This window comes from Ziziphus jujuba, chromosome 11 (genome assembly GCF_031755915.1).
Source record: "Ziziphus jujuba cultivar Dongzao chromosome 11, ASM3175591v1".
Lineage (NCBI taxonomy): Eukaryota > Viridiplantae > Streptophyta > Magnoliopsida > Rosales > Rhamnaceae > Ziziphus > Ziziphus jujuba.
The window spans coordinates 26,806,884-26,828,779 of record NC_083389.1 but is presented as its reverse complement, the minus strand read 5'-3'; the positions used below and the strand labels follow the sequence as shown (position 1 = coordinate 26,828,779).

Sequence of the window (21,896 nt, the reverse complement as noted above, 5' to 3'; positions counted from 1 at the left end):
TTAAAATCCAATCTATGCCAAAATTTCCATATTAAATGTGGAAATGATTAAAATGTAACTCATATAATAATACCAAGTTCTTCTTTTCGTTTAAGATGAAGCATACTATCATTTCACATTTTAGTTGTTCCTGCAATGCAATATAAGAAAAAAGGTAGACTATATCAGAAGCAAACTTCTTGTTTCAAAATAATCATGTCAATTTCTTAAGACAATCCTAATAAAGATTCAAATATCTGGCTAACCGAAAAAATGGAAGTTCCATTATAGCTATTCGACATTCATCAATATGGAAGTTCCATTTGATTTGGAATCTTCTTCTCTGCTGTAAATGATTGTATGATGAAGAATTTACTTCTGAAATTCAATGGTCCAGATATAGAGAATCCACAGTAAAAAATTATATGCTTGCAAAAAGAATTCCTTTTTATCTGAGCTGTTTCATCTTTAAGAATACCAATGGAATTTCCGGATCACCATCCATGCAAAACGCGAATCATAAGCAAGACAAAACAAGAGATACCAACCTCACAGAGATTGGAAACAAATGCAAAAACCTTAAAAGAACTGTTTTGGCATGCATATTTATTATACAACATCACAATGTCACATGAAGATATTTCAGAATTCAAACTTATTACATACCAGGTGAGATTGGTTCATAAAATTATCGACAGAACTTAAAAAAAGCAGATTAGATAGTCTTGCTGCATTGTTTTCTTTATATCCTTCCAATCAAAGATTTTTTACCAGCTGCGGTAATTATTAAGGGAGTATAACTCTTAAACTATGAAACTTACCATATTTATGGCTATATCACCAACAAGTCAATCTGCTACGCATGATCTGGCGTGCTAGCAGATTGAACATGCATCTCTTGGAGGAATGGATCCATATCATCTGGAAAAAGCTGCAGAGGCGCAATGCTGTCTGCTTCTTGGACATGATGATCAACAGGAGTTGCTGGTTCGAAGATTTTATGGTTGGTTAAGTTTACATTCATCGAAGGCACATAGGGGCTCATGGCCTCAAGGAATGGCATTTGGAGTTGCCCTGCTGCTGATTGAAACAAGCTTATTGATCCATTTGGTGTTATCCTAATGGGAGACAACACAGGAGCTTGTGGGACTTGTGAAGAAGAGTTTCTCAGTGGCTGCATTTGATGGTTGTAAAAAACAGGGGTGTAGCTTCCTTGATGAGCTAAACCGAATGAAGAGTTAAGACCGATTTCATGAGGGGCTCTACAAAGATGAGGTGCATATAAGAATGACATAAGGAACAATAAAAGCAACACTTGCTGAGGGTATTGATAGGCCAATCAAAAGCTTACCGTGAACCAAACATTGGGTCAAATAACTCAATTGGTATCCCACGAAAATCAGGTCTAGCAATTCTCAAGGTGGCAGATGGATCAGCAACCCAGTTAACCCAACTAGTATGGCCATTCTCCGGAACAATTTCAACACAGTGGTTGCAGAGCTGGTGATGGTAGTCAATACTGTTCAAGAATTCAGTCATAGGAATCTCACTGGTTACAAATGGGACATTCTGTTGATGATTGAAATTAGGATTACCCTCAAAGATAGCATCATGGTCCATTGCATCCTCATCTGCATCATCAAGAATATCGATCAAAGTGTTTTGAAACAAATTCTCCACCTAATTTTTCAATTAGAAATAGAAGGGGAAAAAAGGAGCAGATAAGAAAAGCCTACACTCTGGTGGTGGTAATTCGCTTTCCCTGCAAATCAAAGCATCCATATGTAAGAAAAAGCCAAAAAGATGTAAACATAACATCATGATTATTTTATTATAGTTTACTCTAATACCATTGAATTTCTTGGAATTACCAGAAACATGTAAAAATTTTGGCACACTTCAAATTTTCTGAAAATGATTTTAGCCCTTATAATTCTTTTCCTTTGAAAGAAACAACAAAACAGCCTCTAGATATATTTAAGTCCTCTTTATGTGCCTTCTTTATGAACCTGCTTTATATACCTTGAACTGAAAACACAATTATTTGAAGAATTAACTGTTATGAATGAATATAATTGCCTGTGCTTGCCTAATCAGTCGAATAACTCCAAGGTTCACATGCATGTAAAAATATTGCAGAACATTTTTTGCACTATAAAATATTTCCTACTGGGGACTGTGGTGTTCAAAATAACTTCTATATGTAGTTATCAGAATTGAAAAAAATTAACAATTAAATCAAGCAAAAATAGAAGATTTTACTCAGCTATATGATGCTTACCATCCATGAGGGCACTGAAAACTATAAGGATCCTGAAATATTCACATATATATCAGCAAAATAAGGAAGACAGCCAATAAACTTATCATGTTAAATGAGAATAAAAACAAGGAAAACATTAAACAGACATTATAACTAAAACAAAGAAATGAGATCAACAGCATTTTGGAATTAGAAACTAGATAGTCCCAAATTCATCCATGCAAAAATGATTTAGCCATTGTCTTTTATGTATCCTCAAGTCAACATATTGATTCTCTGGCTCAAATTCCAGTACAGAACCAGAGTTGTGATTTCTAAACATTCGTGATTATATTAATTGTGTCTACTTTTAAGATGTTCTACAAAAGCATAATAAGCGTCAGCATTTTAAATTGCAAGCTTTCTTCATACTAGAATAAAGACTCATTCAAGAATATTTTAGTACCTAGCTACAAGTCTTAGGCCGATCGATGAACTTCCTAGTGTTTCAATTTCTTGCAAGTGGGGATACCCAGATGTAGTGTTGGCAATTCTAAACGGTTAGTCCTCATCATAATGTATTATGGACTAATGCTAGTGTATATAACTAAGATTCACCTACTAGGCAGATCGATCAACTTCCTGGTGTTTTGGTTTTCCAATAGTGGGGACATGCAGCTTCACACTCTCTCTCTTTGCTTCTCTCTTCGTTGCTCAGTTCTCATCATTAAAGCATAAGTAGCACTTCATCTCTGTACACAGAAACGTCCTATCACTCTTCTAAACTAAGGAAGATAAGATCATGATTCTAAGATAGCTTGTCATTATACCATCATAGAGTTTCAAATCTGGGGGCAGATAAATCGACAGGCATACAACTTCTGATAGATGCAATATGAACACAGCCTATTTAGAATTCAAAGTAACCCCAACATATCATCCTACTAGCACACTTTGCTAGAGAATTGTGATCATGATCTTCCTTGGTTCAGTGATAAGGCTCGAGTGGAATGCCTAATCTGGCACATAGTTGTCAAAATGTGTATAGATGTGTGGGGAAAAAAAAGTGTATCGTGTATCCTAACATTACGATACGACGTTTAACTAAAATATATTTGAATATATATAATTATAGATGTTTTATTTCCCAAAATATTATATTTCTCATCCTGTATCCTATACAATTTAATAGAGATAAAGGCATTAATAGTATAAACTATGAAGATCACAATTTAATCGATATAAAAGTTCTAAGAATTAGAACCTTCTAAACAGGAAAAAGAAAAAAAAAAAAAGTTCATGTTTCAAAGCCATCAACATCATTTTCAACAGCCACCGGAGCTATCCACGTCAAGTGCGTCGACTGAAAGAAGATGGAAGACAGATCAAGTTCCAGTGAAAAAAATAGAAAGAGTCAAGTCATTCCAAATGAATTTCTTATAAGATCCAATGCTCGACATCTTTATTTATCAAGTTCCAATGAAAAAAATAGAAAGAGTCAAGTCATTCCAAATGGAATTCTTATAAGATCCAATGGTCGACATCTTTATTGTCATTCTTAGAGATCAAGAAATGTTCCCTTACTATTTTTGACAAATGGATTTTCAATAAGTTTAATTCAGTTTACAACAAAAAGACATTGCTTTAATAATTTTTGAGTATCGTACATATTGGTGTATCATACTTATTGTTAAAATATGTATGGTGTATCGAGGGATGCATTTTGTGTTCAATATCATTTGAATTCATGATACCACGCATATAGTTTTTTCGTCCAAGAATATACCATATGTATTGTACGATAAGCACAACAATGACCTTGCATCCTATGGTTTGTGTATGTGTATTCCACCAAGAGAGATGCCTTTGAAGTGGAGGTACCGGATAGGAAAAGAAGAGAGAGAGTTCTTAATACATTTTTTGTCCGAAAATATACCATACGTAATGTACGATACAAAGAACAATGGTCTTGCATCTTTTGGTTTGCATACGTGCATTTCACAAAAAGAGATCCCTTTGAAGTGGCGGTATTCAACAGGGAAAACAGAGAAAGATGAAGTAGTTAATATCATTTTAGGTAATTACATTACCCTTAAATGATGAAAGTTAGGACATAAAGGTGATTAAGGTCTTCACATTTACTTCAAGTTATACCTATTTGAACTCCTTGTTGCTTATTACACCCTTGTTCATAATTGCCAACAATAGAGGACACCATTTTCCTTGAGATCGAAAATTTCCACTACACTTTATATTAAGTATCTTTTTTGTTCGAAATGATACGATACAAATTGTAATACATTATGTATCATACAAATATACAAACAGCTAAAGTCTTGCATTCTATGGCTTGCGTATGCGCATTCCACCAAAAGAGATCCCTTCAAAGCGGAGATATTGCATTGGGGCAAATAGAGAAATAGACAAAGTTATTAATATCATTTTAGGTAATCAAATTACCCTTAAATGATGCAACTTAGGACATAATGGTGATTAGGATCTTCACACTTACTTCAACTAATAACAACTCTTTCACTTTTTTGCCTATTACTCCTTTGTTCCTACTTGCCAACAAGACAAGACACCATTTCTTCAATCCTAGAGTTTGAAAATTTCCAATGCACTATAATTTCTAACACACTTATGTTACATATCTGTTTCATTGAAAATGATTCGATACAAATAGTATAAATACAAACAACCATAGTCTTGCATATTGAGGTTTGCCTAAGTGCATTCCACCAAAGCATGTCAATGTATTGGATGGGGAAGAGAGAGAGAGAAAGAAAGATGAAGTTATTGATATCATTTTAGGTAATTACATTACCCTTAAATGATGCAATTCAGGATAAATGCATATAGGTTTGACCCAAAAATATACCATACATATCATACAATACAACAACCATGGTCTTGCAGAGTATGGTTGCATATGGGCATTCCACCAAAACAAATCCCTTCGAAATGGAGTTATGGACGAGGAAAAGGGAGAGAAAGGAAGATGAAGTTATTAAGATCGTTTTAAGGTGATTACATTACCCCTATAGGATCCTAGTCAGGATATAATGGTGATTGGTATTACACCTTGTTCCTACTTGACTGCAAGAGAGAACAACCACTTTCTTCAATCTTTCCCTTTTATCCAATGGTTCATCCCTCTTACCAAACAATATACAACGGCAAATGATGAGATGCGAAGCATCTCACAAGCTTTCATCAGTATTCTGATATTGTATGCCATAAAAGTTCAACAATCAGAATTTTCTAAAAAATTTTGACTGGATAACTTAAGATCTAGCATGCAAAAATGCATGAACCTCACCAATAAAGAAATTCCGTAGAAGTTGAACAATCACAAAGGAGTCTTTGAATGCTTTAATCCAGTAGAAAAACCATATATGTTGCTGCTCTTCCAAGGATATCAGGTTCGCCATTGTTTTAATGGTAAACCATTGTATGTACCTCTGAACATACACGATACATGCCATTAGGTTCCTTCAAAATTTAGAACCTCTCCTAAGTGGCATATTCCTCATCAATGCTTGGAGTAGTCTTTGTTGCCATGCATACAGAAGTTGAAGACCTCCTCTGAGTGCACAGTTATACTAATCTAGAAATTTCTATGAGTATGTGATTTTAAAAGAACTGAAATAAGTAAAAAGCTTAAAGGGTTTAGTTTTTTATAAACACTTATTTTGATAAAAGTTTTCAGCCAAAATAAAACAATACCAGTACCACATGTTTATACAGTAAAATTCTAAAATTAAAGATTAAAGCACTACCTGTAATCAAATAAGCATGAAAAACACTATCATGAACAAAGCTTTAAATACTCAAACGACTATTGATGCAAGTATATTGGGTAATATCCAATCATGCATCAACAGTTTACTTTCAAGTTCAGGGAAAAACTTGAAATAATAGCTTAAAAAGATGCCCCCATCTGTAGCAGCCAGTTCTACAGACATTATTTTGATGTTGTTTAAGCTAAGTTTAGAACTTATAGATTATAAGGTGCTAAGTTGCTACAGACATGACTTTAAATTTTACGAATAGGTAACGAGCTAATTGATTTGGGGGAAAAGATTAATATATGTAATTCAGTGAGGTCCTTGCTTTTACCAGTCCATGGAAACCTTGAACAGCATGAGTATCCTCAACTGGAATCTGATTTGAGTTCTGTTCAGTCTCTTCATTATTGAAACGCCTCCAGACACCGTTTTCAATTGAACGACAATTTGGGCATTCCATGATACCTTTCACATTGAAGGCAGAACCAATGCAATCTTGATATCAAAAACAAAATATCAGTAATTGAAAAATAATAAAAAAAGCTTTATGATAATTGTAAACAAGCAAAATATCATGGTTTTAAAATGTTTCTTTTGACTTTCACTTCAAATAGTAGAGCCTTTACCTGAAATAGGTAGAATATTGTACAAGACTCGGCAGAATTCAAAAGCCAAACAGAAATTAACAAAAGGCAAAAAAAAAAAAAAAATCTATATATATATATATATATAGAGAGAGAGAGAGAGATAAGGAAAATCAAAGAGCCTTTTTCTACTTTTCATTAATGAATTCTTAATTGAGGATCAATTATCGAAATATCCCTATAAAAACAATTAAAAGCAGTTCTCCATCGGAAAAAAAAAAAAAAAAACACACACACAAACAAAAATTTTTGGAAAATCAATTTTCCTAGTGCTCTCCAACTCTCCAAAATTACAAAATTCCACATCACATATTGAACTTATAATCACACCAACCACCCCAAAACACGCACACCCTCTTCTGGAAATATTGAAACAATTAAAAACAAATAAAAGCACAGAACATTTCTAAACACACATATATAGATACACACATGTAGACATTTTTCTACTATATATTTATGAATTCAGAGACTAACCCAGATGAAACAAGTGAGAGCATTGAAGCCTGACGACCGTACGGCCACAGTTGTGAGCAACAGTCTCCAAGCAGATGGAGCAGTTAGGAGGAGACCAAACCTGAGCAAAAGCGGCCATTTTTTCTCAAACAAAAAGCTTTCTGAGCACTATTGAAATTTTTGACAACAAAGGAGAAGAAGGAAGGGAAGCAAAACAGAGGCAGTAAATATATTTGTGTATATATATGCGCAAACATATATATGCATATACATGCAAATATGGGCATGGATTCATTGCCATTTTTCTCTCCTTGAGACAGGTTAATCAACTGGGTTGTCACTTCCTCCGTAAATGGAAGCTAGTTTATGAGAATAGGCAATGCATATCCCTCAAGGCAGGTTCTGGTGGTTTTTTTTGGTTTTGCTGTGGTCGGTTCTTTGTAAATTCAATGGAATTGGCTAATAAAAATTCGACACGTAGAGATTTTTGAATTTTAGTCGTCTCCTAATTTGGACTGTGGACCCGTTGAAAGGCAACCCAAGAGTTGTGAAGTCCAGCCGCACCAACCAACCGCACCAACCACACAACCTCACCAACCACAGCCTCACCAACCACAGCCACCATTGTTGACAGCCACCATTGTTGATCAACAATTGTGGGCTAAGATGTTGAAAAGTGTGGCCTTGTAAGCCTATAAATAGGCTCCTTACCATTTCATGAAAACCAAGCCAAGAGAGCAAGAGAAAACTCCAAGAGAGAGAGTTGTTTAAGTTCCAGAGAGAACTTAAGAGAAGAGTGAGCAATTCCAGAGAGAATTGGAGAGTGAAGAGAGAGGTTCCAAGAGAGAATCCTCCATGAGAGAAGTTTTTATTTTTGTATTCTATTTTTAAGAGATTAATAGAATTCTTTTATTTTCTTCTCATATTTCTTCTCTAAAGTGGTCAGAGAACCACAACAAGTGGTATCAGAGCTCCAGGTCGAGAGCTTGGGTCCAAAATTTGAAGAAACAAAGCTACTGTTCTTCAAGTTGGTGTTTCGGAAAGTTGCTCAAATAATTAATTTGACAATTCCAGGTGAAAGTACCCGACGAGAGGAGAACAACGAAGCTCGCCGGAGAGAAAACGGACGTCTCACGCGCCCGCACGCGCCGACTGAAATTTTTCTGCAACTGTTCACGCGCCCACGCGCCGCACGCGCCGTCTGGAGGTTGAAGACGACCACGTCAGCAGCCACGTCAGCAGCCACGTCAGCACACCTGCCACGTCATCTGCCACGCCAGCCGACACGTCATCTGCCACGTGTCGCCACGTCATCTGACACGTCATCTGCCACGTGGTGCCACGTCAGCACCATCTGCCACGTCAGCAATATTTTCTGAAATTACGGAACAGCCCCTGAAGTTTCGGAAATTACGGAACAGCCCTGAATTATTGGAAATTACAGAGTGACCCCTGTAGTTTTCTGAAATTACGGTGAAGCCCCTGAACTATTGGAAATTACAGATTGACCCCTGAAGTTTCTGTATTTGCAGGTTGACCCAGAAATTTTGTGAAATTACAGTTTTGCCCCAAAATTTCTGGTAATTATATTTTGACCCCGGAAGAGTCAAGTCCACCATTTTCGGCCGTTCCGGACGCAACGGTTAACTCCGTTTTGCCAAATTCAGCTCCAATTTTGGTCAAGCCATAATGTCAATGGAAGAATCATCTTCGGGAGCTATGGTTAAGCTCACTGCCACAAATTATACACTTTGGAGACCTCGGATGGAAGATCTCCTCAATTGTAAGGATCTGTTTGATCCTATAGAAGCTAAAGGCGAAAACCCCGATCCCAGCAAAGTAGCAGAATGGAAGAAATTAAACAAGAAAACGATCGGTCAGATCAGGCAATGGATCGACCACAGTGTCTTCCATCATGTAGCGAAGGAAACGGATGCATATGCCCTCTGGACAAAATTGGAGGACATGTACCAGGCCAAGACTGCTCGGAACAAAGCCCTGTTGCTTAAGCGATTGGTACATCTAACATTACAGAGTGGAACTTCTGTAGCCGAGCATACCAGTGAGTTCCAGAGCTTGGTAAATCAACTATCTGCTGTGGATTACCAACTAGGGGATGAGGATCAGGCCCTCCTACTTCTAAGCTCTCTTCCAGACAGTTGGGAGACATTGGTAGTCTCTCTCAGCAATTCGGCCCCGAATGGCAAACTTACTCTGTCTATGGTTAAGGATGCCCTATTTAATGAAGAGGCCAGGAGAAAGGACATTGGCATGGATCAGTCACATGCCCTCGTCACAGAGAGAGGAAGACAGCAAAGAGGTGGTCGAGATAGGGGGAGAGGCAGGAGCAAGAGCAGAGGCAGATCTACAGACGGCAGAAAATCATCGTATAAGTGCTATCATTGTGGCCTGGAGGGTCACATGAAGAAGAACTGCAGAAAGTTGTTGAGAGAGCAGAGACTCCAAGGTAATCAGCCGAAGAAGGATGGAGAGACACTAGTCACTTGTACAGGAGAAGTGGCGCTCTGCTCCACCGAAGAAGAGACATGCCTTCATATATCAACCCAAGATGTTGAGTGGGTAGTCGATACTGCAGCATCCTACCATGTCACTACACACAGAGATTTCTTTAAAACGTACAAAGCAGGAGACTTTGGTACGGTAAAGATGGGAAATTCCAGTTTCGCAAAGATTATGGGAACTGGTGATATTCAGATAAAAACGAATATTGGTTGTACAATCACTTTGAAGGATGTCCGTCATGTTCCAGACCTTCGGCTTAATCTACTTTCGGGAGCAGCCTTAGACAAGCAAGGCTATGACAACTACTTCAGCAAAGGCACATGGAAAATGACGAAAGGTGCCATAGTTGTCGCCCGAGGACATATTTGTGGAACGTTGTACAAGACTCATGTGAAGATATGTGCAGACAGCCTCAATATTGCAGAAGGAGAGGCGTCTCAAAATCTGTGGCACCAGAGACTCGGTCACATGAGTGAAAAAGGATTGTCCACTTTGGCAAGGAAGAAGCTTATCACTGTTTGCAAGGATGCTGCGCTAGATCCTTGTAATCACTGCTTGTTTGGTAAGCAACATAGAGTCTCCTTCAGTTTCTCTGCATCGAGAAAATCAGAGTTGCTTAGTCTGGTGCACTCTGATGTTTGTGGTCCCATGGAGGTGGAATCATTAGGTGGCAACAAGTATTTCCTGACCTTCATTGATGATGCTTCACGGAAGGTGTGGGTATATTTCTTGAAGACAAAGGACCAGGTACTGGATTACTTCAAACTGTTTCATACCATGGTAGAGCGTGAAACAGGAAAGAAGCTGAAATGTCTCCGCTCAGATAATGGAGGCGAATATACTTCCAAGGAGTTCGATGCCTACTGCAGAAGACACGGCATTCGACATGAGAAGACGGTCCCTCGCACCCCACAACATAATGGAATAGCAGAAAGAATGAACCGAACCATTATGGAAAAGGTCAGAAGTATGCTCAGTATGGCTAAGCTGCCAAAGCCATTCTGGGGAGAAGCTGTTCGTGCCGCCTGTTACTTAATCAACAGATCACCGTCAGTACCGTTGAATTTTGAAATTCCGGAGAAAGTGTGGTCGGGTAAGATTCCCTCCTACTCTCATTTAAGAGTGTTTGGTTGTATAGCTTATGTACATGTATCCAAGGAGCTCAGACAGAAGCTCGATGCAAGATCTACTCCATGCATCTTTATAGGATATGGAGACGAAGAATTTGGATACAGGTTATGGGACCCGAAAACCAAGAAGGTTATTAGAAGCAGGGATGTAGTATTCCAAGAAAACCAGAAAATGGAAGACATTGAAAAGCCCAGAATGTCTCCTAATTATAGTTCTAGTGCCGAGAATTTTTGTCCTAATCCAGCACCAGCACAAATAGCCACAGAGGATAATGAGGTGCATGAAGATATACCAGAAGCAGACCAGGAGGAAGAAGGGGATAATGAGCAGGGGGAGACTCAATCCTCTCAAGCAGCTGCAGGGCCATCACAGCGGTCAGATGATGGTACACCTCCTGAAACCAGTGGTTTACAAGTTCGGAGATCTGAGCGAGGCCGAATTCCATCAAAGAGATTTCCAGAATCTGAGTATATTCTGCTTACTGAAGAAGGGGAGCCAGAGAGTTTCCAGGAAGCTGTTTCTCTTCAAGAGAAGGAAAAGTGGCTGCAAGCAATGCAAGATGAGATGGAATCCTTGCAGAAAAATCATACTTATGAGTTGGTTAAGCTTCCAACAGGAAAGAAGGCACTAAAGAATAAATGGGTGTTCAAGCTCAAGAAAGATGGCAGCGGAAAGGTGGTGAAACACAAAGCCCGAATGGTGGTCAAAGGATTTCTTCAGAAGAAAGGAATTGACTTTGATGAGATTTTTTCACCAGTGGTAAAAATGACTTCAATTCGAGTCATTTTTGGTTTAGTAGCAAGTCTAAACCTAGAGCTTGAGCAGATGGATGTGAAGACAGCATTTCTTCACGGTGATTTACATGAAGAAATCTACATGGAGCAGCCAGAAGGATTTGAGGTTTCAGGGAAAGAAAACCTCGTATGCAAGCTAAAGAAGAGCTTGTATGGCCTCAAGCAAGCACCAAGACAATGGTATAAGAAGTTTGACTCGTTTATGGTGAGTCAAGGCTATAAAAGGACTGCAGCAGACCAATGTGTTTATATTCAAAAATTTTCAGGTGGAAACTTCATTGCACTTTTGCTATATGTGGACGACATGTTGATCGTTGGACAAGATGCAATGAAGATTAGTAAGCTGAAGAAAGAATTGTCTAAATCTTTTGATATGAAAGACTTAGGACCAGCTCAACAAATTTTGGGAATGCAAATAATCCGAGACAGGAAAAATAGAAGGTTATGGCTATCTCAAGAGAAGTATGTTGAACGGGTGATAAAGAGATTCAACATGGATAAAGCCAAACCGGTCAGCATTCCACTTGCAAATCATTTCAAGTTGAGTAAGAGATTGTGCCCCTCATCCAAAGAAGAGATAGAGGAGATGGCTTCAGTACCATATTCTTCAGCGGTAGGAAGTCTGATGTATGCAATGGTGTGTACCAGACCAGACATTGCTCATGCAGTAGGTGTTGTGAGCAGATTTCTTTCAAATCCTGGAAAGAAACACTGGGAAGCAGTCAAATGGATTCTCAGGTATCTTAAAGGTACATCGAAGCTGTGCTTGTGCTACGGGGGAGGTGACCCAATCTTAGAAGGCTATACAGATGCAGATATGGCCGGAGACCCTGATAATAGAAAGTCTACATCAGGTTATCTCTACACTTTTGCAGGGGGAGCTGTGTCATGGCAGTCAAGATTGCAGAAGTGTGTTGCTTTATCCACTACTGAAGCAGAGTACATTGCCGCAGCGGAAGCGGGTAAGGAAATGTTGTGGTTAAAGCGTTTTCTCACAGAATTGGGCATCAAGCAAGAAGACTACAAGATACATTGTGATAATCAAAGTGCCATGGATTTGAGCAAAAACTCAATGTATCATTCCCGTACAAAGCACATTGACATTCGCTATCATTGGATACGCGAAGTAATAGGTCAACAGTTGCTGAAACTGTTGAAGATTCACACAAAAGAGAATCCAGCAGATATGCTAACAAAAGTTGTTGCTCAAGAGAAGCTGAAGCTATGCAGAGACATAGCTGGAATAGATGGCAGATGACCATCAGTTTTAAATGCGACTGGAGGGGGAGAATTGTGAAGTCCAGCCGCACCAACCAACCGCACCAACCACACAACCTCACCAACCACAGCCTCACCAACCACAGCCACCATTGTTGACAGCCACCATTGTTGATCAACAATTGTGGGCTAAGATGTTGAAAAGTGTGGCCTTGTAAGCCTATAAATAGGCTCCTTACCATTTCATGAAAACCAAGCCAAGAGAGCAAGAGAAAACTCCAAGAGAGAGAGTTGTTTAAGTTCCAGAGAGAACTTAAGAGAAGAGTGAGCAATTCCAGAGAGAATTGGAGAGTGAAGAGAGAGGTTCCAAGAGAGAATCCTCCATGAGAGAAGTTTTTATTTTTGTATTCTATTTTTAAGAGATTAATAGAATTCTTTTATTTTCTTCTCATATTTCTTCTCTAAAGTGGTCAGAGAACCACAACAAGAGTTGGTGAGTATCTCGTTGTGTCATTTTTGCTTGTCAGGTGACTATTGGTCCAAATTTTCTTGCTCTGTAGAACTTGGCAATACGTAATACGTAAGCTGAACTCACCAGAGTCCCTAGATTTTCCCGTTTTAGTTCAGTCAATAGAAAATTAAATGCACGCCAAGTCAACATTTTTTATTTTTATTTTAATAACAAGGTGAGTTATATTAACCAAAAAGGCAGGCAAAACAGAGATCAGCTACAAAAAGAGAAACAGCCTACCAGATCAGGCTGCAGTCCTGAGACAAAATGTTTACAAAACGATTCGAGTTTAACAGAAGGGAGATAGGGAGATGATAGTTATTAGCAGTACCCCATTTGGACACACCAGATGAGCAAGTTGATGACAATTTCTTGGGGTCCAAACAAAGGAGATAGAGTGGAACCTAGGACAAAGGTCAATAATCTCTTTGATGAAGCCAACTGTGGCCCAGTGAACAGAGCAGCCATTTTGGTTGTTTAGCTTTTGGATGACGGCTTTCGTATCACTTTCGCAGCAAATGATCAACAAACCAGCTTCCAAGGCCAGCAACATTGCACGATGAATAGCGGCTGCTTCAGCTGATTCAGGGAAGTCAATAAGTTCCCTCGTAACGTTGATTTTGATAATATTCCCAGCTTGATCTCTGGCCACCACTCCCAGACTGGCGAAACCATTTCCCATAGAGGCATCCGTATTCAGCTTGATAACACCCTGCAGGGGAGGAGACCAAGATCTAGAGATGGTTGAGGGGGCATTTGGGGGAGCAATATGCTCAGCCATGGCACTGTGGAATTCATTAAATTTGCCAAAAATAGACTTCACTTCTAAATCCAGGGAAATTCTTGTTCCCTCAAACAAAAATATGTTCCGAAGAGACCATAAGGTTTCAAGAACCACCACTGCAAAGAGAAAGAATTTAGAGCCATCATCAGGGTGAATGGGAAGTTTCCCTCTAGGATTAGCTAGCCAGTCCAGATGAGTCTCTAAACTTGTCAAGTTGAAGCCTTCCCATCTGATGCTCCATGGGGTTGCTAGCCATAAAGCTCGAGCAACTGAACATTGAAAAAACAAGTGTAGTTCGTCCTCCTCTGCATCACAACCATGAGGGCAATTGGAGTTATCGATCTTCCAATTCCTTTTAAGTAAATTTGTTCTAACTGGTAATCCTCGAGAGGAGAGTTTCCACATGAAGAATTTTAAGTCTTTCATGGAATCCACTATTCCAAAAATGGTACCACCATTTCCCTTGTTGAGTTTCTTGTGGATGAAGAAACTTGTATACTGTCTTCACTTGGAAATTGCCCGAGGGATTGCCGAGCCATATTACTTCATCCTCCATGGAGTTTGTTGCCCAGAAAATCTTTTGAATATTACTCACTGAGTAACTGTCAAAGAGGGTGGTCAAACGTTGAAGGTTCCAATTACCATTCTCTAGGCACAGAGAGTCTACCATTTCAAAAGAGTGAGGAGGCGCATCTTGGTTTGGAGTGGGCTTGAAATTGGGATTGTTGGGAATCAAAGGAGCCTTCCAAAAGTTGATATTGTTTCCTTTGCCCACCCTAAAGCACATACTCTTAGCTAAAATGGGTCTAATACTCAAAATTCCTTTCCACTGCCAAGAGTTAGTCTTCTTCCGATTACTTCTCATAAAAGAAGAGGAGGGGAAGTACTTAGCTTTTAGGGATCTAACCCAGAGCTGATTCTGGTTGCTCTCTAATAATGAACCCAATTTACATAGCAATGCTGAATTGACTGCTTCCATCTTCCGGATGCCTAGACCTCCCCATAGTTTTGATTCACAAACCATATTCCAAGAAGTTGGGATGAATTTATTGGGACTTTGAGCGTTGCCCCTCCAAAGGAAACATTTGTTATCACTATTTCATATTACAGATTTTTAGGGGGAAAAAAAAAAAACAAAACGAAATCTGTATTAATTGAGTGTTAGTTCTTATAATACAATATTTTAGTAATAATGTTTAGTGAGATAATTGTCCATATATCCTCTAAATAATTTTGTTGTTGTGATAGTCACTATTCTATTGATAATGATCCAAATTGGACCTTTTCTTTTGGATGTGGAAATTTACAAAAAAATAAAAAAAATCAAAATAGGTCCTATGGTCTTAATAAAGTAACTATATATATTGATAAATGAGTAACTAGTTTTCTCACATTACCATAAAAATACGACAATACATAAATAATGTATAACTCTTTAAAAGTAATATTTTTTTATTAGATTATAATAATTTGTACTCTAAAAAGAAAGGACATATCTCCAAATTATAATTTCATGTTGTGGGTGTAATAAACTTATTACTAGAAAATTCTCACTTGGTATAACCCTATAGAAGTTTATTCAACAAAAAATGAAAATACAGAGTGCAGTTATAATTAAAGTTGGCCAGAAAGTTCACAGCCTCATTATTCGCTGTAATTGTAGGAAATGGAACAACCCAAAACAGATACGGCATGAGATTTCTTTAAAATGTATGTGTATTTCAAATAAATACGAGCATTTTTTTTATTTTTTTTTTGACAAAGAAAAGCAACATTCAACAAATATTTAGAAAAGGTAGATTTAAATTAGACATAAATAAATTACACAAGAAAGCATGATATTTAATATCTTTGAATATTATCTTTTTTTTAATGGTTTTACTAATATATTTGACAAACCATTACAGTGAACAAATAAAATTTATTTTAACTATTTAATTTTATCTATTACATTAAGGATGCTGATCAAATACCTTGCTATATGGATTACTTATATTTTTAAAATTTTAATCTATTTATCAAAAAAGAAGAAAAGCTTAATCGTAAAATATATAATTTTTTTTTTGAGTGGTTAATCATAGAATATAATTGAAAATGTATTTTTTGGGTAAATAATTGAAAATTTAATTAAACTTGTCTAAAAGCAAGCAAATTTAATTTTGTAAAATTCGCAAAAAAGGGAGCATCAAATCTTCGACACGGATATACGACACCGTATGACAATCAATAAAAATAGCGTGACATGTCAGCCCCCAAAGTGGAAGTCAAAAAGGAGTTTTATGGAATTTCAGGAAAAGATATGCCCTCGTTCCGTAATTACAGAGTGCCGTAGTTGGTTCCGCCTCTCGGCCAAACCCTCAGTATAAATACAAGCTGTCCAGCCTAGTCTCAAGCTCTCTCGCTCTCTTATCGCTGCGTCTCTCTCCCATCTCAAAGAATCTTAGTCGAAGCGATCCCAGGGAGACTCTCTGCAAACATGTTGGTTTATCAGGACCTCCTCTCTGGTATCAATTTCTCTTTAGCCTTTTTTTTTTTCCGTTTAAATTTTATTATACAAATAAATTTTCTTTGTTTTCTTTTTTTTTTTTTTTTTTTTTTTTTGGGTTGTTGAGGTTTCTGAACAATTCTCTTTACAATTAGCTTCTTGTTTGTCATTTAGTATATGGATTTTTAGGTTGGGGTTCGGATCTGGTGCTCAATTTTCTTCGATGATATGATATAGATAATTGATTACTTTACTGGGTTTGTGATCTAAAAAAGTTGTTAATTTTAGTCGCTTATTTTTGTTTATTTATGCTGTAAATCTTATATTTCTCTTGAACTTGAGAGTTTTAACCTTTTTTATTTAGTTTTTTTTCTGGTCGTGTTTGATCTACATGAATCTGATTGTTTTTGGTCCTTCATATGAAGTTATATGTTAATTTTTAGAAGCCACTAATCGACTTTGATTGTATATTTCAGGTGATGAGCTTCTCTCTGACTCCTTTCCTTACAAGGAAATCGAAAACGGAGCTCTGTGGGAAGTTGAAGGAAAGGTTAGCGTTTTACTTATAACATACTTTATTCAAATTTGTAAATACACTATGAAGTTAGATGCTGGGTGTTTAAATGTGTAAATGCACGATGAAATAAGATATTGGATGTTGAAATTGTGCTTGAATGGTTATTTATTGGTCCTTGATCATATGGTTGTATGCTACTTAATTTTTGTCCTTTTGATTGTTTTATTTATTGCATGGTGATGCTAGAACTGATGATTTGATTTGTGGTTTTGGATAGTGGGTTATTCAAGGAGCAATTGATGTAGATATTGGTGCAAACCCTTCTGCTGAAGGGGGTGGAGAGGATGAGGGTGTTGATGACCAAGCTGTTAAGGTGGTTGACATTGTGGACACATTCAGGCTTCAGGTGTGTGAATTTCAACTTTTTTCTTTGTTTGATCTGTAACATTTTCTGTCTAGGCTGAAATATAACAAATTGTCATTTAATATTTTCAGGAGCAACCTGCTTTTGACAAGAAGGCGTTTGTCACATGGGTGAAGAGGTACATCAAAACTTTGTCAGCTAAGTTGGATGGGGAGAAACAAGAAGAGTTCAAGAAAACCATTGAGGGAGCAACCAAGTTCCTGCTTTCGAAGCTCAAGGACCTCCAATTGTAAGTGTCTTTTTCCGAGGAACCCACATGTATTGTTAAGTACAGTAGTTTACAGGGCTTATTATTATGATATTTGGTTTGAAGATGACACTAAGTCGGTTGTTCTTGTGCAGTTTTGTGGGGGAAAGTATGCATGACGATGGTAGTTTGGTTTTTGCTTATTACAAGGATGGAGCCACTGACCCAACTTTTCTGTATTTTGCTCATGGGTTGAAGGAGGTCAAGTGCTGAGAAGTAGCAAAGCTGGCTTCAAAGCAGAGAAATGCTTGTTATAGAGTCCTTAGCTTTCTATTATTGCCCCTTTTTTTTTTTTTTTTTTGCCTTTTTTATTTTATTTTAAATCTTTCTTTTCTGTATTTTCGGTACTTAAAAGGCTTCAGGCCAGGTCTTTGGTTTTCTGTTGACAGTTTATGGTTTGAACACTGTTTTCGTAAGTCACTGGGGTATTTACGGTATGATCGAGAAACAATCAATTTGTGATCTAGATTTTTGAAACCATAAGTTTATTATCCTTTTATAAAAATTGATTTGGATTTAGACTTTTCTGCTGAGAAATCTTTCAAGGACATCCATGGAGAGAAATACAATAAACAACAAATTTTTTATTTTTATTTTTATTTTTTGTTTTTTTACACTACCATTAGGATTATTTGAATTTCGGGTCTTACTTATGGGCCCCGTAGGTAGTACTACACCATAACTTTGTAAGAATTAAATCATGTCATGTTTCATCCATATAATAATTCACAATCCAAAATAAAGTAATTTTTTGATTTCTTTTGAAAAAGGTCTCTTTAAAGTGGTTTTTAGTTGAATATGTAATCTATGTTATTGCCTCTGTTAACTTGAAAAACTCAAATGATCATAGAAGTGGTAGAGAATATGGAACTATTTCATACGTGGTTATCACAAGAAAGCATTCTAAAAGGGTTACAAGAAAACCAATATGTTAAAAACCCAAACCCAATGCTTCTATTATTTTTTTTTAAGGACAAATAGAGTCATTGACTCAATTGTGATGAAGCTGAGAAGGACTCATTGTGATGAAGCTGAGAAGGAAGATAATGGCTCAGTTCTTGGGCTTTTTCACGATCATGATTGTGCAATGAGCATGATGAGTGCAGTAGTCGCTTACGCTTCCAAGAACAGCCCTTGCAAGAGAATAGAGATGGAATTTTTATGTGTCAAATTACGTAATGGAAATAATAAAAATAGGAAATGAAATTGTTGATAATATGAATGTTATTGGTACCTTTTTATAGCTCCATAACCATGACTCCCCACAACCAAAATAGATGCATGGTGTTTATCCACGGCTTCGCAAATCACATTCCTTGGATCTCCTTCATTTACTTCCACCGTCACCTCATTCACCTTCACAATTTTAGTTTTTCTTCAATTATCCATGTATTATAAAAACAGAAATTAATATTAATTTTTAATTTTTAATTTAACGTACACTTTATTCTCCATATTATATGTTAATTTATGTATATAGTAAGTCCATATATCAAGACCAAGACGATTACCGATTTCTTTTTGCAGACTTCAGTAGCTTTTACAACAGTCTTAATAGCCTCCTTCTTGATGTCTGTCTCTAGAACTGTAATAAAATCTCCAGATCCTGCATTTCGTTAATCCCAACTTTAGTAAATGTAATGACAATTTTAAGAGACATTTAATTCAATTAGATAAAATATAATGATATTATTATATTGGTCCACTACTAGAGATTGAATAGAATGGATATTGTTGTGCTTTTATGATGGCAATGGCTGAATCATGTGTGTTATTTTCCCTTGTCTACTGACTAACCAAATAGGAAATGGAAAATAACAACTAGAATTTGGAAGGTGATTCTATATGCACAACGAAAAAAAAACCATAAACACCCACAAAAAAAATAAAAAAAATAAAAAAAAAATCATTGTTTCCTTGTCGCTTGCTAATCCTTTAGGGGGTGGATAAATAATTATACTTTAAATTTTTATTTTTTATTTTTTTTATTTAAGCTATTTAAGTGGGTGTATGTAGTTTGTCATTGTCGCGCATATAAAAAACACCTTGTAATGGTATACCAGGTCCAGCGACTCCGATTACAGAAGCCGGAGTCCGTCTAGCATGAACGATAACCAGCTTGAATGGATGATCCGACCCGGATTTAGCAAAGAAATTGTCCAATGTCCACTCCAATGCATAAAAGCTATGCTCGCTCTCATCCAATCCCATCACCATCACTGGTTTCTCCGCCATTGTTGAACTACCAAAAGCTCTCTGAGAATTTCTGCTCTCTCTCTCTCTCTTTCTCTCTCACTCTCTCTGTGAATTGTAACGTGATTTGTTTTATACTGTGAATGGGAAACGATCGAACGGTGGCTGGAGGATTTGATAGATTATTGGGGATGCTTTTAACGGTATAGATTGCAAGTTTTGCATTTGGTGTTTGTGGATTCTGATGTAATGGATCGAAAATTTGATCTGGTCCGTTCTAAATTTGTGGCAACCACTGGAAAACCGCCGGAGGAGATGGAGGGTGTGACCGGGTCATTGCAACATTGAACATGGTTCTGATCCGAAAAACCCAATTATAGTATGGGCTCCTTTCTCTTGGGCCCACATTCTGAACTCTATATAGCACAAGGACTTTATACACGCTCCACAAAAATTTCTATACATATTTTTATTAAAGTTGTTAGAAATGACATCAAATCTCCACTTTAATTTCCATAAAAATCAAAATTCGTTATTAAGCATTTAAGCTATTCAATAAGTAGTTTTTTTATAACTGTGTATTAGATTTCATACCAAATCTTTGCTTTTGGGAGTATTACCATTTTAGGTATCAGTGTTTCAACTTATTAATTTTTTCCCCTTATAGTCAATGAATTTAAGATACAATCTTGCATATTTGTATAACATCCAACCTACTAATTTACTTTAACCAACAATAACTTTCCAACCTAACGAGAAAAATAATCGTTTCGACCTAAAAGGTTAAAAAAAAAAAAAAAAAAAAACAATACAACAGCATTCTCCGTTTGATTATCCCTTGTTGTAAAATGTAATTTAGTCAATAAGACTAACAGATCACATGATATTAAAATGATTAGCTTAATGTATAAGTAATTTCTAATTAATAAGTCCACGTGAATTTCTATTTAATACATTAACTAGGTACTTTATGGTAAAAGTTTAAAATTATTGAGACCAACTTTAGTGGCTTTAAAGGGGTCTACAGGAGCCAACTTTTATAAATTTCAAATTGTCAAGAGAAAAAACAAAAAAGAAAAAAGAAGAAAAAAAAAAAAAAAACAATGTGGTGGGTATAGAGATAAAGAGGATGTGAGAGCTAATTTGGTATAGAAAATGATGAAACTTTAATTCAAATTAGCAGTCCTAATTGTTAGATCTCAACTTCACCCACATGCTTTAAGTTAAAGCAAGGCTTTTTATTCAAAAGAAGTGTACTACAAGGTATAATAAGAGTTAGGCCATATTGGAAAAGGGGTTTTTTTTCAGTTGGTTCTCATGGAGATCCACCAACATCATTCCTTTATATATGGCCCACAATGACCAAAACAACACAACTCTTATAAAAAATATATCTATGAATATGCAAAACAGAATTTGTAAAAAAAAAAAAAAAAAAAAATGTTAAATATTATAAGCCAAAAAAGAACATCGAAAACTGATAAATGCAAAAAGTTATTACAAAAAAAAGTGAGTCTTGTGAGTTTTTTTATGTATCACAAAAAGGTCGTTCCCCACAAAACAAAAATACATAGTTGGATATTAATATAGACAATTTTTTTTTTTTTTAAATAACATCAATATATACCCATTTGTAATTTGTCGATTATGGATATTACATTTATACCCAAATTGCTATTTTGTATCGCTGCAAAAGATACCTGCTTTGTTGGGCATGTTGGACAATAGATGCTAAATGGTTTTAGTCTGTGCAAAAATTGAGATCTCTGTTTTCGCAAAAAGTCTGACCCTTTTAGCATTTAATGTTGTCAAGGACCAATTGGTACCTATGGTACGAATAAGTACTCCTCCTCCTCCTCCATCCCCTTATTCCATTTTCTTGCAATTGTTGAAAATTGCAACACTCGTGCAAGGAGGACTACAAATGGGGAGTCATACAGTTTTGGGAAAAAAGAAG

At 36.6% G+C, this 21,896-nt stretch overlaps 4 protein-coding genes across 5 annotated transcripts; 1 reads left to right on the top strand and 3 right to left on the bottom strand.

Annotated features, from left to right (window-relative positions):
* Positions 1-547: 547 nt before the first annotated feature.
* LOC107433120 (E3 ubiquitin-protein ligase IPI1) lies at positions 548-7,490 on the bottom strand. The gene is made up of 7 exons (XM_016044371.4): positions 7,384-7,490; positions 7,134-7,233; positions 6,344-6,507; positions 2,261-2,292; positions 1,716-1,741; positions 1,331-1,610; positions 548-1,241 (listed from the first exon to the last, which is right to left on the bottom strand). The coding sequence occupies exons 1-7, from the start codon at positions 7,411-7,413 to the stop codon at positions 836-838; spliced, it is 1,038 nt and encodes a 345-aa protein (XP_015899857.3). The 5' UTR covers positions 7,414-7,490; the 3' UTR covers positions 548-835.
* Positions 7,491-13,533: 6,043 nt separating this feature from the next.
* Positions 13,534-15,052, bottom strand: LOC125420540 (uncharacterized). The gene is made up of 3 exons (XM_060812950.1): positions 14,449-15,052; positions 13,694-14,342; positions 13,534-13,546 (listed from the first exon to the last, which is right to left on the bottom strand). The coding sequence occupies exons 1-3, from the start codon at positions 15,050-15,052 to the stop codon at positions 13,534-13,536; spliced, it is 1,266 nt and encodes a 421-aa protein (XP_060668933.1).
* Positions 15,053-16,419: 1,367 nt separating this feature from the next.
* Positions 16,420-18,265, top strand: LOC107433162 (translationally-controlled tumor protein homolog). The gene is made up of 5 exons (XM_016044419.4): positions 16,420-16,577; positions 17,035-17,108; positions 17,353-17,481; positions 17,571-17,728; positions 17,842-18,265. Exons 1-5 carry the CDS (start codon positions 16,550-16,552, stop codon positions 17,957-17,959), a joined length of 507 nt encoding a protein of 168 aa, XP_015899905.1. The 5' UTR covers positions 16,420-16,549; the 3' UTR covers positions 17,960-18,265.
* LOC107433163 (uncharacterized) lies at positions 18,030-20,282 on the bottom strand. Of its 2 annotated transcripts, none has more exons than XM_016044420.4 (4): positions 19,792-20,282; positions 19,258-19,352; positions 18,981-19,102; positions 18,030-18,879 (listed from the first exon to the last, which is right to left on the bottom strand). In XM_016044420.4, exons 1-4 carry the CDS (start codon positions 19,979-19,981, stop codon positions 18,798-18,800), a joined length of 489 nt encoding a protein of 162 aa, XP_015899906.2. In that variant the 5' UTR covers positions 19,982-20,282; the 3' UTR covers positions 18,030-18,797. The 2 variants fall into 2 exon arrangements, with proteins under 2 accessions (XP_015899906.2, XP_015899907.2); XM_016044421.4 differs by having other exon boundaries at positions 19,807-20,276.
* Positions 20,283-21,896: the final 1,614 nt, after the last annotated feature.

Bases quoted from the DNA above. Each gene is read 5' to 3' on its own strand.
- LOC107433162 (XM_016044419.4), top strand. From the start codon at position 16,550: ATGTTGGTTTATCAGGACCTCCTCTCTG. The intron at 17,109-17,352 runs GTTAGCGTTTTA...GGTTTTGGATAG, and splicing joins TGTGGGAAGTTGAAGGAAAG to TGGGTTATTCAAGGAGCAAT. The intron at 17,729-17,841 runs GTAAGTGTCTTT...GTTCTTGTGCAG, and splicing joins AAGCTCAAGGACCTCCAATT to TTTTGTGGGGGAAAGTATGC.
- LOC107433120 (XM_016044371.4), bottom strand. From the start codon at position 7,413: ATGGCAATGAATCCATGCCCATATTTGCAT. The intron at 2,293-6,343 runs GTAAAAGCAAGG...TGAATATTTCAG, and splicing joins TTCAAGGTTTCCATGGACTG to GATCCTTATAGTTTTCAGTG. The intron at 1,242-1,330 runs GTAAGCTTTTGA...TCATCTTTGTAG, and splicing joins GACCCAATGTTTGGTTCACG to AGCCCCTCATGAAATCGGTC.
- LOC107433163 (XM_016044420.4), bottom strand. From the start codon at position 19,981: ATGGCGGAGAAACCAGTGATGGTGATGGGATTGGATGAGAGCGAGCAT. The intron at 19,103-19,257 runs GTAATCGTCTTG...AAAATTGTGAAG, and splicing joins AAGTCTGCAAAAAGAAATCG to GTGAATGAGGTGACGGTGGA. The intron at 18,880-18,980 runs GTACCAATAACA...TTCTCTTGCAAG, and splicing joins GGTTATGGAGCTATAAAAAG to GGCTGTTCTTGGAAGCGTAA.
- LOC125420540 (XM_060812950.1), bottom strand. From the start codon at position 15,052: ATGGAAGCAGTCAATTCAGCATTGCTATGTAAATTGGGTTCATTATTA. The intron at 14,343-14,448 runs GTTAGAACAAAT...TTCAATGTTCAG, and splicing joins TCTCCTCTCGAGGATTACCA to TTGCTCGAGCTTTATGGCTA.